General features: G+C 34.3%; 1 protein-coding gene across 6 annotated transcripts in view; it reads left to right on the top strand.

Annotated features, from left to right (window-relative positions):
• The window catches only part of PTPRM (protein tyrosine phosphatase receptor type M), a 526,420-nt gene that overhangs the window by 446,350 nt on the left and 66,120 nt on the right, over positions 1 to 13,950 (top strand). For all 6 annotated transcript variants that reach the window (XM_088130895.1, XM_088130898.1, XM_088130896.1 and 3 more), the window contains 2 exons: positions 10,310 to 10,386; positions 13,606 to 13,642. In XM_088130895.1, coding sequence (XP_087987021.1) covers positions 10,310 to 10,386; positions 13,606 to 13,642 — 114 coding nt within the window. The remainder of the gene's footprint in view (positions 1 to 10,309; positions 10,387 to 13,605; positions 13,643 to 13,950) is intronic.

Genomic DNA, 13,950 nt, shown 5'->3' with positions numbered 1-13,950 from the left:
TTAATGTCAAATCCTAAATATCTCTGTGTTTTTGTCATCTATGTGCATATAAAAATCTCACTAGTATTATCATATACCACTAGTATTATCATGTACCATCTGTGTTTTTGTCATCTATGTGCATATAAAAATCTCACTAGTATTATCATATACCACTAGTATTATCATGTACCATCTGTGTTTTTGTCATCTATGTGCATATAAAAATCTCACTAGTATTATCATATACCCTTCCCGAAGATAATAGAAGGCACTTTCGTATTTCCCAACATTCCCTTATATAGTCCTAGTAACTTCCCCATTCAGTCCTAATCAACAGGAAACCCCTCTAATAATATCAGGAGTCACAACCTATATTCATTTTTACTACTATTAAGGAACAATAATCTTAATAACATCGTCATACAGTTCTGGTCCCAAAAAATTACCATTAATCTATCAGAAACCACTGCCTATGGTTTAACCATAAGCAAACAGATTTACTTTATACACTTTCTGTTTACTTTTAAGAGGTTCATTCTTTAATCATAACAGATAGTACTTTGCATATTGAATCTTTATTATTTTCTTCTTTTCTTCTTCTTTCAGGAGCAACTTCAATACATTCTCTTTATCTTTTAGTAGTTTAAGACCTTCTCTTTGTAGATCCAAAATAGTGTTACCATTAGACTGATCCAAGTTCTATTTACTCTTAGAGAATCCATTCTCTAAACCTAGCAAACAATGCCTCACAAGTTGAATCTTTACTATTTTCTCCTTGTCATCTTCTTTCAGGAACCATTTCAATAATTTCTCTTTGTCTCTCAGTGATTTAAAGCATTCTTTTTGTAAATCCAAAACAATATCATCACTAGGCTGATCCAAAGTAACTAAGTCCAAAATAAGATTCTTTTTCTTTAAGATCCAGTAAGATATCCATCTCTCTTCTTCCATATCTTTATTATCCATGTTATTCTCCAAAATATCCAACTTGTGTTCAACTTGCCTCACATCAATAGCAGGCTCATTTAATTTAGCATCGAGTTTCTTGTTCAAATTATCAAATTTATCCTCCAGTGACTGAATTATTTTTTCTGCAAAGTTTTGAAACATAATCTTGAAACACTCATCCCTATAGTTTGCTCTCTTAATAGCCATGGTCAATAGTGCTCTCTAGTGTCAAAAATACAAATTACATTCTATCCAAAGTAAATAGTGAAAGGGAGAAAGTCTCTTTATCTTGTTTAAAATTCCTCTCCAGTCAGGGCCAATTAAGTAAGAAAACAAAGCAGTGTTCACACAGTTCCCATATCCACATTCCAATATCAAAAACCCAAGCTCAGATTTGCCAGGAAAAAATAATAATAATAAAAAGAATTCCTTTTCTCTTGTTTCTTAAAAATTAATAAAAAGTCCAAGCCTTTGCCTTTTTTGCTGAATATATAAACTATTTATCTAATTAAAAACAACAACAACAATGTAAATCTTTCCACGAAGCACCTATAGTAGCCAAAAGGAAAAAATACACAGTAACTAAAGAAAGCCTCTCTTTAACCCTAAAGAAGTAAAAACAAACAAACAAACAAAAAGTGATTTTGGAAATGAGAAGGTCAGTGCAAGTGTCCTTTTTTTTTTTTTTTTGGCTTCTTTGCAGCTTGGAACTTGCTGGTAACCCCTTCTCCCAGCTGATCACTCACCAGTTGATCCCAAAAGTCTCCATTTTGAGGTCTTCTGGCTGTGAAAGGCTGTCCGGAAGTCATATGGGATGATTTCTAGGGTTCTCCTTGGATTCAGAGAATTCTTCAGGCTCCAGGAACCTGCCTGAGCCTGAAAAAGTCTGAGAAGATGACTCTTCACTTGAAAAGGGGAGCCTAGCGTATGGTCATTACTCACCGGAAGTCTCATTCAACATTTCTTAATGACCTAGTGAGGAAGAAAATTTGGTCCGCACACCTTCCAGTTGAACTGTACTTCCTAAATTTTGCTCATTGTCATATCCTGTACTCTTTTAATCAGATATCTGCCAATACATTCCCAAGCACACTTAAAAACAAATCCCCCAGTAATTTTTTCATTCATTCTTTCTGTCATTCAAAAGGACCCCATTATATCCCTGCAGCTTGCAAGGTCTTTCAAGCTAAGGTAATACCTCATCTCCTTTATGGTTCTCAGATTTGCTCCCTTGCAAAGCTTAATAAAATTGAAACCATTCAGAATAAGTTTATTAGAGCCATTTTGATGGTACCAAAAAGTGTTAAAAACGCCATCCTAAGGGTAGAATTAGGTATAGTTTCATTGGATGCCAGAGCATGGTGTCTCCTTCTTACCTTCTGGCTAAAGTTACTTCTGTTTCCTATAGGTTTAGCCCCATTAGTATTTAGGGATCATTTCAAATCATCGTGGCAAAAACAAGCCTCAGATATAATTCAATTGCTGGGCTTCTCTGTGGAAAGTCTGTGGTTATTAGGATTTAATAATGCTAGAACCGCCCTTAAACAACGTATCTGGGATATAGATCTACAAACAAATTTAAGTAAGGTGCTACACCCCAATATTTGTCATTTTCTACCACAAGGGTTTGTTCCAGCTTCTTATTTATCATCTGTTACAGTTTTGAAATTTCATAAAGCTTTCTCCTTAGCCAGATTGGACGCAATGCCCTCAGCAGTCCTTTCTGGATGCTTTAAGGGCATTCCTATGCACCTTCAATTATGTCCATGTGGAGATGGCTCAATAGAAACACTAAGCCACATGCTACTATATTGTTCCCTGTATAAGGACTCTAGACAGATATATATATACCCATTACTGAAGATATTTCTGGCAGGGAGTGTGACTTCTATCTAATGCTACTCCTTTCGGACAAAGACCCGGAAATATCCTCCCAAGTTGCCCGGTTCTGTGCTACCATCTGTACAATATGCTCCACCATTATTTAGAGTTAAAATTCCACAACATAGTAGCCTACCTTGATATATTTTAGCACTGTTATTTTAATTACTAGATTAAATAATATTAATTGTTTTGTTTTATAGATATATATAAATGTAAGATGGTTGTTATTGTATACTTTGATTGTATCTGGCCTTAGGGCTGTAATAAACGTGTGTGTGTGTTTTTCCAATAACCCTGTCCTGTAAATACTCTCTCCAGCGCTCTCACTTCAGTTTCATCCCAGATCATTTCATTATTTTTATTTTTAATTCCATTCACTCTGCTGGAAGCGCCATCAAAATTGCTCTGCATTTTCTCTGCTTCTTTTAATCTTAACCACTTCTTGGCTTCCTTGACTACTTTCTGTAGAACTATCTTTTTTCTCTACATACATTGTACAATATCTTTCTCTCCTCATCTCTTGCAACCGTCATTCTCTTATACAGTAAGCATTTTTTCCATCTGCAGCCTCTTTCAGCTGGTCCACAAAGCATTCTTTTTCGTACTTTCCATTAATGTAACTCACACACTTCTGTGATACTTTGGAATATAATTTTCCATTGTGTTCCAAGCTGCTTCCATATCCTCTTTCCTTATATTCACTGTCTGTTCACTCTGTTGGGAAACTAATCTCTCTTCTAATACTTTTTAAAACTGGATTCATGCTTTTTCTTCTTGCAATCATTCCACTTTCATTACTTGGGTTTTGTTGTGGGGTGTTTTTTTTTTTTTTTTGCACCTCTTTCCTTTTCCTCAAAATCTATTTTTCCCAAGTTCCTTGGTAGTACCAAAAAATGGTTTCTCCCACATTCAGAACCTGTCATCATCACCTTTATATCCTTCACTAACTCACCAACACACTTTCATCATAAACAATCAAATCAAAAATGCTTTTAGATTTATGTTCACTCTCATGCCATGTGTAAAATACAACTGAGAGGGAATTCGATATGAGTTGATAGAATTATGAATTATATGTACAGGTTAAATAAGCAAAAATGAAAGGCCAGTATATTAAATTAATGGACTAACAGGAAAATAAACATGTATTTCTTTGGCAACATGTCATTAAACTATGTATTTAATTGCTGAAGGGTTATAAGATTGCTTATAATCAAATAAGATCACTATATTAATGGACTTTAAAATGGATGATATAACTTATGGACTTTTTATTCCCTACGAATTGAAGAAATGTATGAATTACATACGGCATTTACCAGACAGGATGATATATCATAAAACATATTGAAAATTGAAGAAAACTTCTGCATAATAATACCTATGTATATAACTATAGAAAAGATTAAAATATTAATTTCTTATCAAATCAGACTTTTAATTAATCACAGAGATAAGTAAGGAACATTATATCATAAACATTGAATCTATAAATCATTAAGTCCAAGGATCATCACAAAATTAAAATTTATGTCCTTATTACCTTGGTTGCCAGGAAGAAGGCTTTTAACGGTTTTATCAGCCTCTCAGGTAGAGGGCTGGAAATATTTATTTGTTATGAAAACTTGTTACAGGGCCTTAATTTATATGGCCTTCAAAACTAACACCAGGGAAAGTAACAGGTCTATGTGAAGGGCAAGTAATAGATGATAGCTCTCTATCAAGTTTATAGAATATACCTGCCCAAATTCCAGTGCAGAGAGTACTGTTATTTAAAAAACAATACAGAAAACTGGTTGCCCAGTTTTTCAGAATGTTGGTATATCTTATAATTTAGTTTAGATCATGATTGTGTTATTTACTTGCACACCAGTATTCTGTAATTACATGGCAAATTACAAAATTCTTTCTGGTTGCTTATAAGGTCCCTTGATCTAGCTACCAGATACACTTATAGAAAAACATATGATATGTTTGGTAGAATAAATTATTTTAAATGGATATTTGTTTAAGAGAAGTAGGCAAAGCTAATGATTGCTCAGAAAAGAATTCTTTAAGAATTCTTTAAGCTTTAAGAATGAATCTCCTTATTTATTTATTTTATAAAATTAACGTTGCTACCCATCTTAAGTACATAACTGGGTGCCGAACAGTACATATAAAAAGCGTATTTAAAAAAAAGAACCCTTACTATTAAAACAACACAATGCAAAGAAAAATAAATAACCACGTAACGATTCCATAAAGCAAACATATACATTGGGCATCCTGTTCCTTATGGTTGGGGGAAAAGCCTAATTTTAATAGCCTTCCAGAAGGCCAAGAGGGTTGGGACCATCCAAACAGGGAGAGGCTGTTCCATAGGGCAGGCACACCTTCTTAGTCCCACAAGATGGCATGTTTGATAGAGGGGACCTGGAGCATGCCTGCCCTGTTGGATCTAGCAGAACAGGCAGAAACCCTCAGAATTAGATGGTTCTACAAGAAACCTGACCATGTAGTGCTTTAAAGGTGATAACCTGCAACTTGAATTGCATTTGGAAGCATATTGGAAGCCAATGCAGCTTGGGCAAACTTTGAAGCGCCCAAGATTGTGCACACTGCCACATTCTGCACCAGTTGAAGCTTCTGTGCGCTCTTCAAGGACAGCCCCATGTAGAGCACATTGCCGTAATCCATCCAGGAAGTGACTAAGGCATGTGTGACCATGGGCAGAACATCCCAGTCCAGGAATAGATGCAACTGGTCTGCAAAATGACTGTGCAAAGTCCCCACAGCCGCAGCCGCCACATGTCATTCAAGCAGGGACCACGAGTCCAAGAGGTCCCCTAGACTGCACACCAATTCTGCCTGGGGGAGTGCTACCCCATCAAGAGTTAAGGATGAAGAATTACTAGATCTAGGGGCCCAAAAACCCAAACCCACTCAGTCCTGACAGGGTTGAACTGCAACCTGTTTTCCCCCATCTAGATCTTGACAGTCACTAGGCACTGAATAAGAACTATGACAGCATCACTTTTCCAGCACCATAGTAATGCCAAATGTGTGTGTGTGTATGTATGTACGTATGTATGTCAGTACTTTTCCTTTAAAGCTCCATTCCCCAATTCTGCATCCTCCAAATGAATTCAGCTATAATTCCTGTGACCCTTAGCTGGTATAGTAAACACTGGTTTAAAGAAATTTAACAATTGAACTAGTTCAACCCATGGAAACATTTCTGTCTGTGTAATCTCTGTATTTACATATGTATAGAATATATTGGAAATGAGGATCGAAGAGCAAGCAATGCAATTGTGAATTCTTTATCAGAATCCCAAACATAGAGGAAAAGATTTCCTGCATATTTTCCACAACGCTATCCATTCATTCATTCATTCATTCATTCATTCATTCATTCATTCATTCATTCATTCCAAATATAATCTTAAGGCAGTGACAGTAACTTCATTCCTACCTAGGGAGTATAACATTCTCAAGGTGAGAAAGATATTTTTAAGCCATTTTATTGAATCAAGCCCCTTCCCAGGCACACGAGAATATCGGACATCTTTTAACAACTATATGCCATAACCTGTTATTTTAAAAATGGTTTAGAGATCGCAAAATAGTACTATATTTTAATATCACTATAGCAGCACTATTTTGTCCCTTTTTGTTAGCAACAGAAGGCTAGTGTAAATCAACAGTTTATTTCATAATAGCAAAATCAATGAGAAATTAAGCAGTTCAAATTTCTGAATACTCTCCAAAATGGAATTACTGGTGATGAGGTAATTATTATTCAAATATAGAATGCAGGTTATGTTCTTCAGACTATTATATAATTGAAAGAATAGGTGTTTCTCCTGTTATTTTCCAAAACATTGATATTGGTATATAATGAAAAAGAACACAATTCAGTAAGCCTTCCAGAGAAAAAATAATGTGTCCATAAATATATCTCCATATTAACTTCTGTCAAAAAGGTAGCTAGCATAGCACTTGTATATATCATTTCAATGATCATTTTCTTATAAAAAAAAAAGATGTGTAATTGTCCAGTATGCATGAAATATTATTTTTTGCTGAATTTTAAATATGTAAAACAGGCAATTATGCCCAAATTGTCTTCCATTGACATTCATATACTGAAATTCCAGTTAATCTATTTTGGTGTATTCTAGATATGTTAGTCTAATGTAGTATATTCTAGTAACTATTTATAAATAGAAATTTGTAGGCTGACTATTTAGTAAAGAACAGGTTACATCAATTTTAGTATTACAACTAAATTTAAGTTTTAATTTTTTTTATTCTTATTTTGTGGGTCACCTTGAATACTTGCTTGGATAAAAAGGTAGGATATAAATCAAATAAAGCAATCAAATAAAATAATGTCCCCTAATGTTGGAAAGGTTTCCTAAGGATCACTTAGAACTTCCAACTTTATCTAGATATTGAAAGGTATTTGAAATTAATTTCTTGTCACTCAACACTTATTGGCAAATGGTAGTTATAGAGCAGCTCCTCAAATAGTTAATATTCTTCATGTAATCATATTAATTGATCTAAGGTATATTCAGACTCAGCTGATAAAGACAAAAACTGTTGAAAATAAAAGATTGAGGATGCAAAGGAGTATAATCATCAGGCTTTGAACACTAATCTGAAATAAGCTGTTCCTGGGGAAGGGGTACTTGATTAATTTTAATTACTTTTGTAACAGGACTTTTCTTCCCTGTTAAGTGACAACTTCCCCTGATCTCATCTCTAGCCAGTGTTATTCTTTCTTTTCTCTTGCCCTTTCCTTCCACAGTGCAGGTATCAATTCTTCTCACTCCTTCTCCATCCTGTTTCTTTTCTTCTGTGCTTTTTTGCTAGAAACAGTAAGGTTTCTGGGTATGTATGTGTTTTCTTGTGTATTTCTGTATGTGATGGGAACTGGTATGTGTTTTTCATTATATACAAACATACACAAACACACAACATGATAGCAGCAAATACGTTTAATCAGGTGTTATTAATTCCTGGGTTTGCCTTTTTTGGAGTGTGGATTCTGGCAAATATATATAAACATATACAGTCAGGTCCAGAAATATTGGGACATCGACACAATTCTAACATCTTTGGCTCTATACACCACCACAATGGATTTGGAATGAAACAAACACAATGTGCGTTAACTGCAGACTGCCAGCTTTAATTTGAGGGTAGGTACATCCAACTCAGGTGAACGGTGTAGGAATTACAACAGTTTGCATATGTGCCTCCCACTTGTTAAGGGACCAAAAGTAATGGGACAGAATAATAATCATACATCAAACTTTCCCTTTTTAATACTTGGTTGCAAATCCATTGCAGTCAATCACAGCCTGAAGTCTGGAACGCATAGACATCACCAGACGCTGGGTTTCATCCCTGGTGATGCTCTCTCTGCCAGGCCTCTACTGCAACTGTCTTCAGTTCCTGCTTGTTCTTGGGGCATTTTCCCTTCAGTTTTGTCTTCAGCAAGTGAAATGCATGCTCAATGGGATTCAGGCCAGGTGATTGACTTGGCCATTGCATAACATTCCACTTCTGTCCCTTCAAAAACTCTTTGGTTGCTTTTGCAGTATGCTTTGGGTCATTGTCCATCTGTACTGTGAAGCGCCGTCCAATGAGTTCTGCAGCATTTGGCTGAATGTGAGCAGATAATATTGCCCGAAACACTGCAGAATTCATCCTGCTGCTTTTGTCAGCAGTCACATCATCAATAAATACAAGACAACCAGTTCCATTGGCAGCCATACATGCCCACGCCATGACACTACCACCACTATGCTTCACTGATGAGGTGGTATGCTTAGGATCATGAGCCGTTCCTTTCCTTCTCCATACTCTTCTCTTCCCATCACTCTGGTACAAGTTGATCTTGGTCTCATCTGTCCATAGGATGTTGTTCCAGAACTGTGAAGGCTTTTAGATGTCGTTTGGCAAACTCTAATCTGGCCTTCCTGTTTTTGAGGCTCACCAATGGTTTACATCTTGTGGTGAGCCCTCTGTATTCACTCTGGTGATGTCTTCTTTTGATTGTTGACTTTGACACACATACACCTACCTCCTGGAGAGTGTTCTTGATCTGGCCAACTGTTGTGAAGGGTGTTTTCTTCACCAGGGAACGAATTCTTCGGTCATCCACCACAGTTGTTTTCCGTTGTCTCCCAGGTCTTTTGGTGTTGCTGAGCTCACCAGTGCGTTCCTTCTTTTTGAGAATGTTCCAAACAGTTGTTTTGGCCACGCCTAATGTTCTTGCTATCTCTCTGATGGGTTTGTTTTGTTTCTTCAGCCTAATGATGGCTTGCTTCACTGATAGTGACAGCTCTTTGGATCTCATCTTGAGAGTTGACAGCAACAGATTCCACATGCAAATAGCACACTTGAAATGAACTCTGGGCCTTTTATCTGCACATTGTAATTGGGGTACTGAGGGGATATCACACACCTGGCCATGGAACAGCTGAGAAGCCAATTGTCCCATTACTTTTGGTCCCTTAACAAGTGGGAGGCACATATGCAAACTGTTGTAATTCCTACACCGTTCACCTGAGTTGGATGTACATACCCTCAAATTAAAGCTGGCAGTCTGCAGTTAACGCACATTGTGTTTGTTTCATTCCAAATCCATTGTGGTGGTGTATAGAGCCAAAGATGTTAGAATTGTGTCGATGTCCCAATATTTCTGGACCTGACTGTACATATATGCACACTTAAGTGTGACACAGCAGGAACTGGGAAGCATAGTTTGGAATATGGAACAACTGGCACTTGCCTGAATTTTTGTCTGTATTTGTAATTTATTTCTATACACTTTTCAATTTAGGTCCACCTTTTTCAGTAAATGCCATATTCCTTTTCAAAATTCCTGAAGAAAAGAGGATTTAAAGAATGAAAAAATAGAATTCACTTGTATATAAATATATAAATATATATTCATACTTTATATGAAGATCTTGACTAAAACATCATTTCAGTAACAGAATAGCCATTTCCCTAGCAATATCATTTATTCTTCTCTGCTTCCTACTTTGTTATATATCCACAAAGACCAGGAAACAAAAAATAGTAAGAAATAGGAAGGGATGGGCTTTAAACATTATTTGAAGGACAGGTCAACCTAAAATCACAATTAACTTGGCAGTTCGTTCTAAGGTCTATTCTTTTAGTATGTGGATATACATACATAAGGTTGGAAGTTCCTTGGCTTTTCCTTCCAGAGAGTATTCTGCACCTGAGGGAAACATCAACTCAAAAAGAAGGAAAAAAAATAGCTCAATTTTGTGTTCATATGAAACCAAAACCAGCCTTTTAAAGCTGATAATTATACTCCTAATGATAAATATTAGGAGCCCAAAATATATCTTTTAGAAGCAAATGGGTATTCTCTCCAATACAAATATAACTGATCAATGTTATTTTATGACTACTAAGCAGAATACAAATTATTTAATTTATTTTTGTGTGTTCTTTTTTTCAGATGATCATTCTCGAGTGAGACTTCAGCCTGTTGAAGGGGAATTAAACTCAGACTACATCAATGGAAATTATATTGACGTAAGTATACTGATTTATATACCAAACATAACAATTTGTTCAAATATTATTTATTTATTGGCTTTTTAAAAATAGATACTATATATAGGCCAGCTGCCAGTTGCTAAATATTATGAGAACTCATAGTCTGTAAATCTCATGTTTGACATTAAAGCTACCAAAGACTTGTTCATATGAAAATTAAATGGCTCGTTTCCTAACACTGTTGCATTATGGAGTAGAAACTTCCCAATAGTTTTATCTGGCTACTTTTCCTCCCAGGTTTTATGTGTCCCCTCCCCCCACATTAATTTTAGTTTCTGTCAAAGTTTGGCATATAGTAATTCCCTTTTTAAAAGGAAGCTGTTTACAAGATTAATGTGATCAAACTCCATAATTTCTAATGCAATGACTTGCAATCTCCTTCCATCATTTTACTTTTAAGCAACCTTCAGAGTGGAATCTACATCTGTTAACTAGAACTTCTGATGCAAGCAAGACATTTCATTAAATATGTATATTGATTAATTATTGAAGACCGCTTCTTTGTTCATTCTGCATCATGTTAACTTAATGTTTTACATTAGAATAAATTCTTTAAGAGAGAGCAGTTGGAGGGATTGAAAGAATCAAAAGTAGGAGTGAATATTAAGAAGCCATGCCTTTCTGAGTCCCAGCCTACAAAGTGCTTCAAATGTTTTTTGCACATAATGTTATTGTTCCAAAACATAATAATTTGAACTTATATTTTTTCCTTGACTTTTATATACCTTAGAGACTCCTTGATACCATTTTCTAAAACTGATACTTTCATACTCAAAAGTACATTTGAATCATTCTTTTCATTAATTATAATATACAGGTTACAACAAAATCAGGCCACAAAGACCCATGACCTTTGAGCATTCTTAAGTACAGTAAGATTTTCTCTGAAAAGAATATTAATTAATAAAACGTTGTGATTGGTCTATGGGGCTTGACTTTTGGTACACCCTGTATATTTCTGAATATTGTTTTTTACACTGGAAGGCTTTTATTTCACTTTTAATTAAACAGTCTGAACATTATTGTTTATGAGTTGGATACATACTTCAGACATTGCTACAACTTCATTCATATAGCAGATTAATTCATAATCAGTTGGTACCATTGCTCATCATTCACCTGATTGCACGTGTACCTGACTGTTCTTACAGCATTTGCAAGACATTTGCAAACAAGACTTCCATTTGCAAATAGCAGTTGTCCTTATAGAAACATCAGCCATTCATAGTATTGTCTTTAAGTGGCAAAGAGACTTCGTCACTTTCTAGTGATTGGGCAGAGATTGGTTGAGACATCTCTGTTTGGTTACTGGTCATGAAGTGCATATTCTGATTGACTATTTATGCAAGCACTACAGGCTCACAGAAAAGGGTGCTGGTTAAATGTAACAGTCAATAAACTCTGCTTCATTTCAAGTGGGAAATTAGACGACTAGGGTAATGGAAAGGCTGGGTATCTGGAAATATTCTAATCATACTTAGAAAATATCCACTGAAATCATGACTAATTGGAGTCCATTGATTTAAATAGCTTGAGTGTAACTGTGTCTAGATCCAACTCTGTACTAATTCATTTGTTTGAAACTAAATTATAATACAAATATTAATCTAATACTTTCTTTACCAAGATAAATCGTAATGCTTCAGCTAAATCACAGTTCATTATTTAATCTTTCTTAGCTGTTTTCTCCCTATTATATAACACTAAAGTTACTCTAATAGTAAGACAATTAATATAGTTTGGAGTCTCCTTACTATGTTATTAATGGTATGTTGAAGCCGCTTTAAGTCACTGCATAGAATGGCAAATCATTTATGCGTATTACTCATTGAATGAATATTTTCACATTTTCTTCTCTTTTGTGACATGAAAAGAATCCCTTAATTTGCTTAGCAAAATAATTAAAGGAACATCTAAAAGGTTTTTCAGAGGGCATTATATGTATTTTTGTCATCTATCTCATGGTACTGATAAAGATTATGAATAATAACTTTAAATCCTTATTGATTTGGTTGGATACATACATTTATATATTATACATTATACATATATATATTTTATACATTATATTTTTTATTATTATTAGTATATTTTTATCCTGCCTTTTTTATTTATTTATTTATTTATTTATACACACACACACACACACACACATATATATATATATATATATACCCACACTGTATGTATGTATGTATGTATGTATGTATGTGTGTGTATATATATATATATATATATATATATATATATATATATTTAAACAGTTTTAAAACTAATATGGATGATATAACTATGTGAATGTATGTTCAAAGTTTGGCAAAGTTGCTATAATAATAATTTTTAAAAATACAAAATACAATGTGCTCTAGACCCAAATAAATGTCAATTATTTGGTATTAACAAAAAATGTAAATTATTAAAATTAGCTTAGAAATTGTTTTCTCTTTTTTCCCAGCTGGATTTGAGCAACTAATCCAAGTGCATGTATTAAATAAAATGATTTTTCCAGTTGTAAACCAATGACAATTTGAAAGGATTTCATAAGGACTGAATTGCTAAAGATTGTAAACATCTAGTATTAACTTTAGTCATATCAATAGCAGGGTTCTGCTGTGAGCAACATTTCAATCTAATTCTAGTTTACAGATTCACTGTGCAAGACAATAAGAATGACATTTAGGTAGACCAGAATTTTGATTATATATTCATTTGCAATTATATATGAATTTGTAATTATACAAATAAATATACAGTTATAGAACTGTATGTGGATATGCAATTGCATATATATTTTCTGCTTCAGAAACATTGAATGTATTCAAAAAGTAGGATGCAAAAGGGAGATGTGTATGTTAATGATGCAAGTTAATCTTCCTGCTAGTACAGCGTGTACAGGCAATTTCTATTCCAGAGATTGTGAATGTGCAGATTGTCCAGTAGGTCAGATACCATTTACACATTTCTAAACCCCAGTGGTAGCTACTAAAATATTGCTTTGCATAGTTCCACTGACAATCCATTAATTTCAGCATTATTTCTCATACTAAAGTCATATTTCAGTTATTTATTTGCTATTAAGTTTAAAATACTAAGGCCTCTTGCACTTATAGTAAAATAATTTGTACGTGATAATGTTTACATTTTTCACCTTGTACATGTGATAAAACTAGTCACAAAATATTTCAAATATTTCAGGGCTATCATCGACCAAATCACTATATTGCTACTCAAGGTAAGTTTACATCACCTCTATGATTAACTTGATTATGTGTGCTTTTCTTTTTAAATGAGAAACATCCCTGTAAATATTTTGCATTTATTTAAATTATAGTAAATAACAATATTTTAAACCCGGAGTTCATTAAGAGTCCTAATTTCTATACATTACTACTCTCATCTCACAATGCTATATTTTTAAAAAATACCATGGGGGTTTCAGGCAAACTAATATTACAGTTGATACTTGAATATATTTCCATTCCTACAAATTCAAAACTGATAGAGAATAAAAAGCATAATCAATCATATTTGCAAGTGAAG

This window comes from Python bivittatus, unplaced genomic scaffold, assembly GCF_059951505.1.
Source record: "Python bivittatus isolate LINGU-HERP-01145 unplaced genomic scaffold, Pbiv_v1 ctg000840_np1212, whole genome shotgun sequence".
In the NCBI taxonomy this organism is placed as follows: Eukaryota; Metazoa; Chordata; class Lepidosauria; order Squamata; family Pythonidae; genus Python; species Python bivittatus.
Note: the sequence above shows the minus strand (reverse complement) of the source record. Positions and strands in the feature narration are given on the sequence as shown.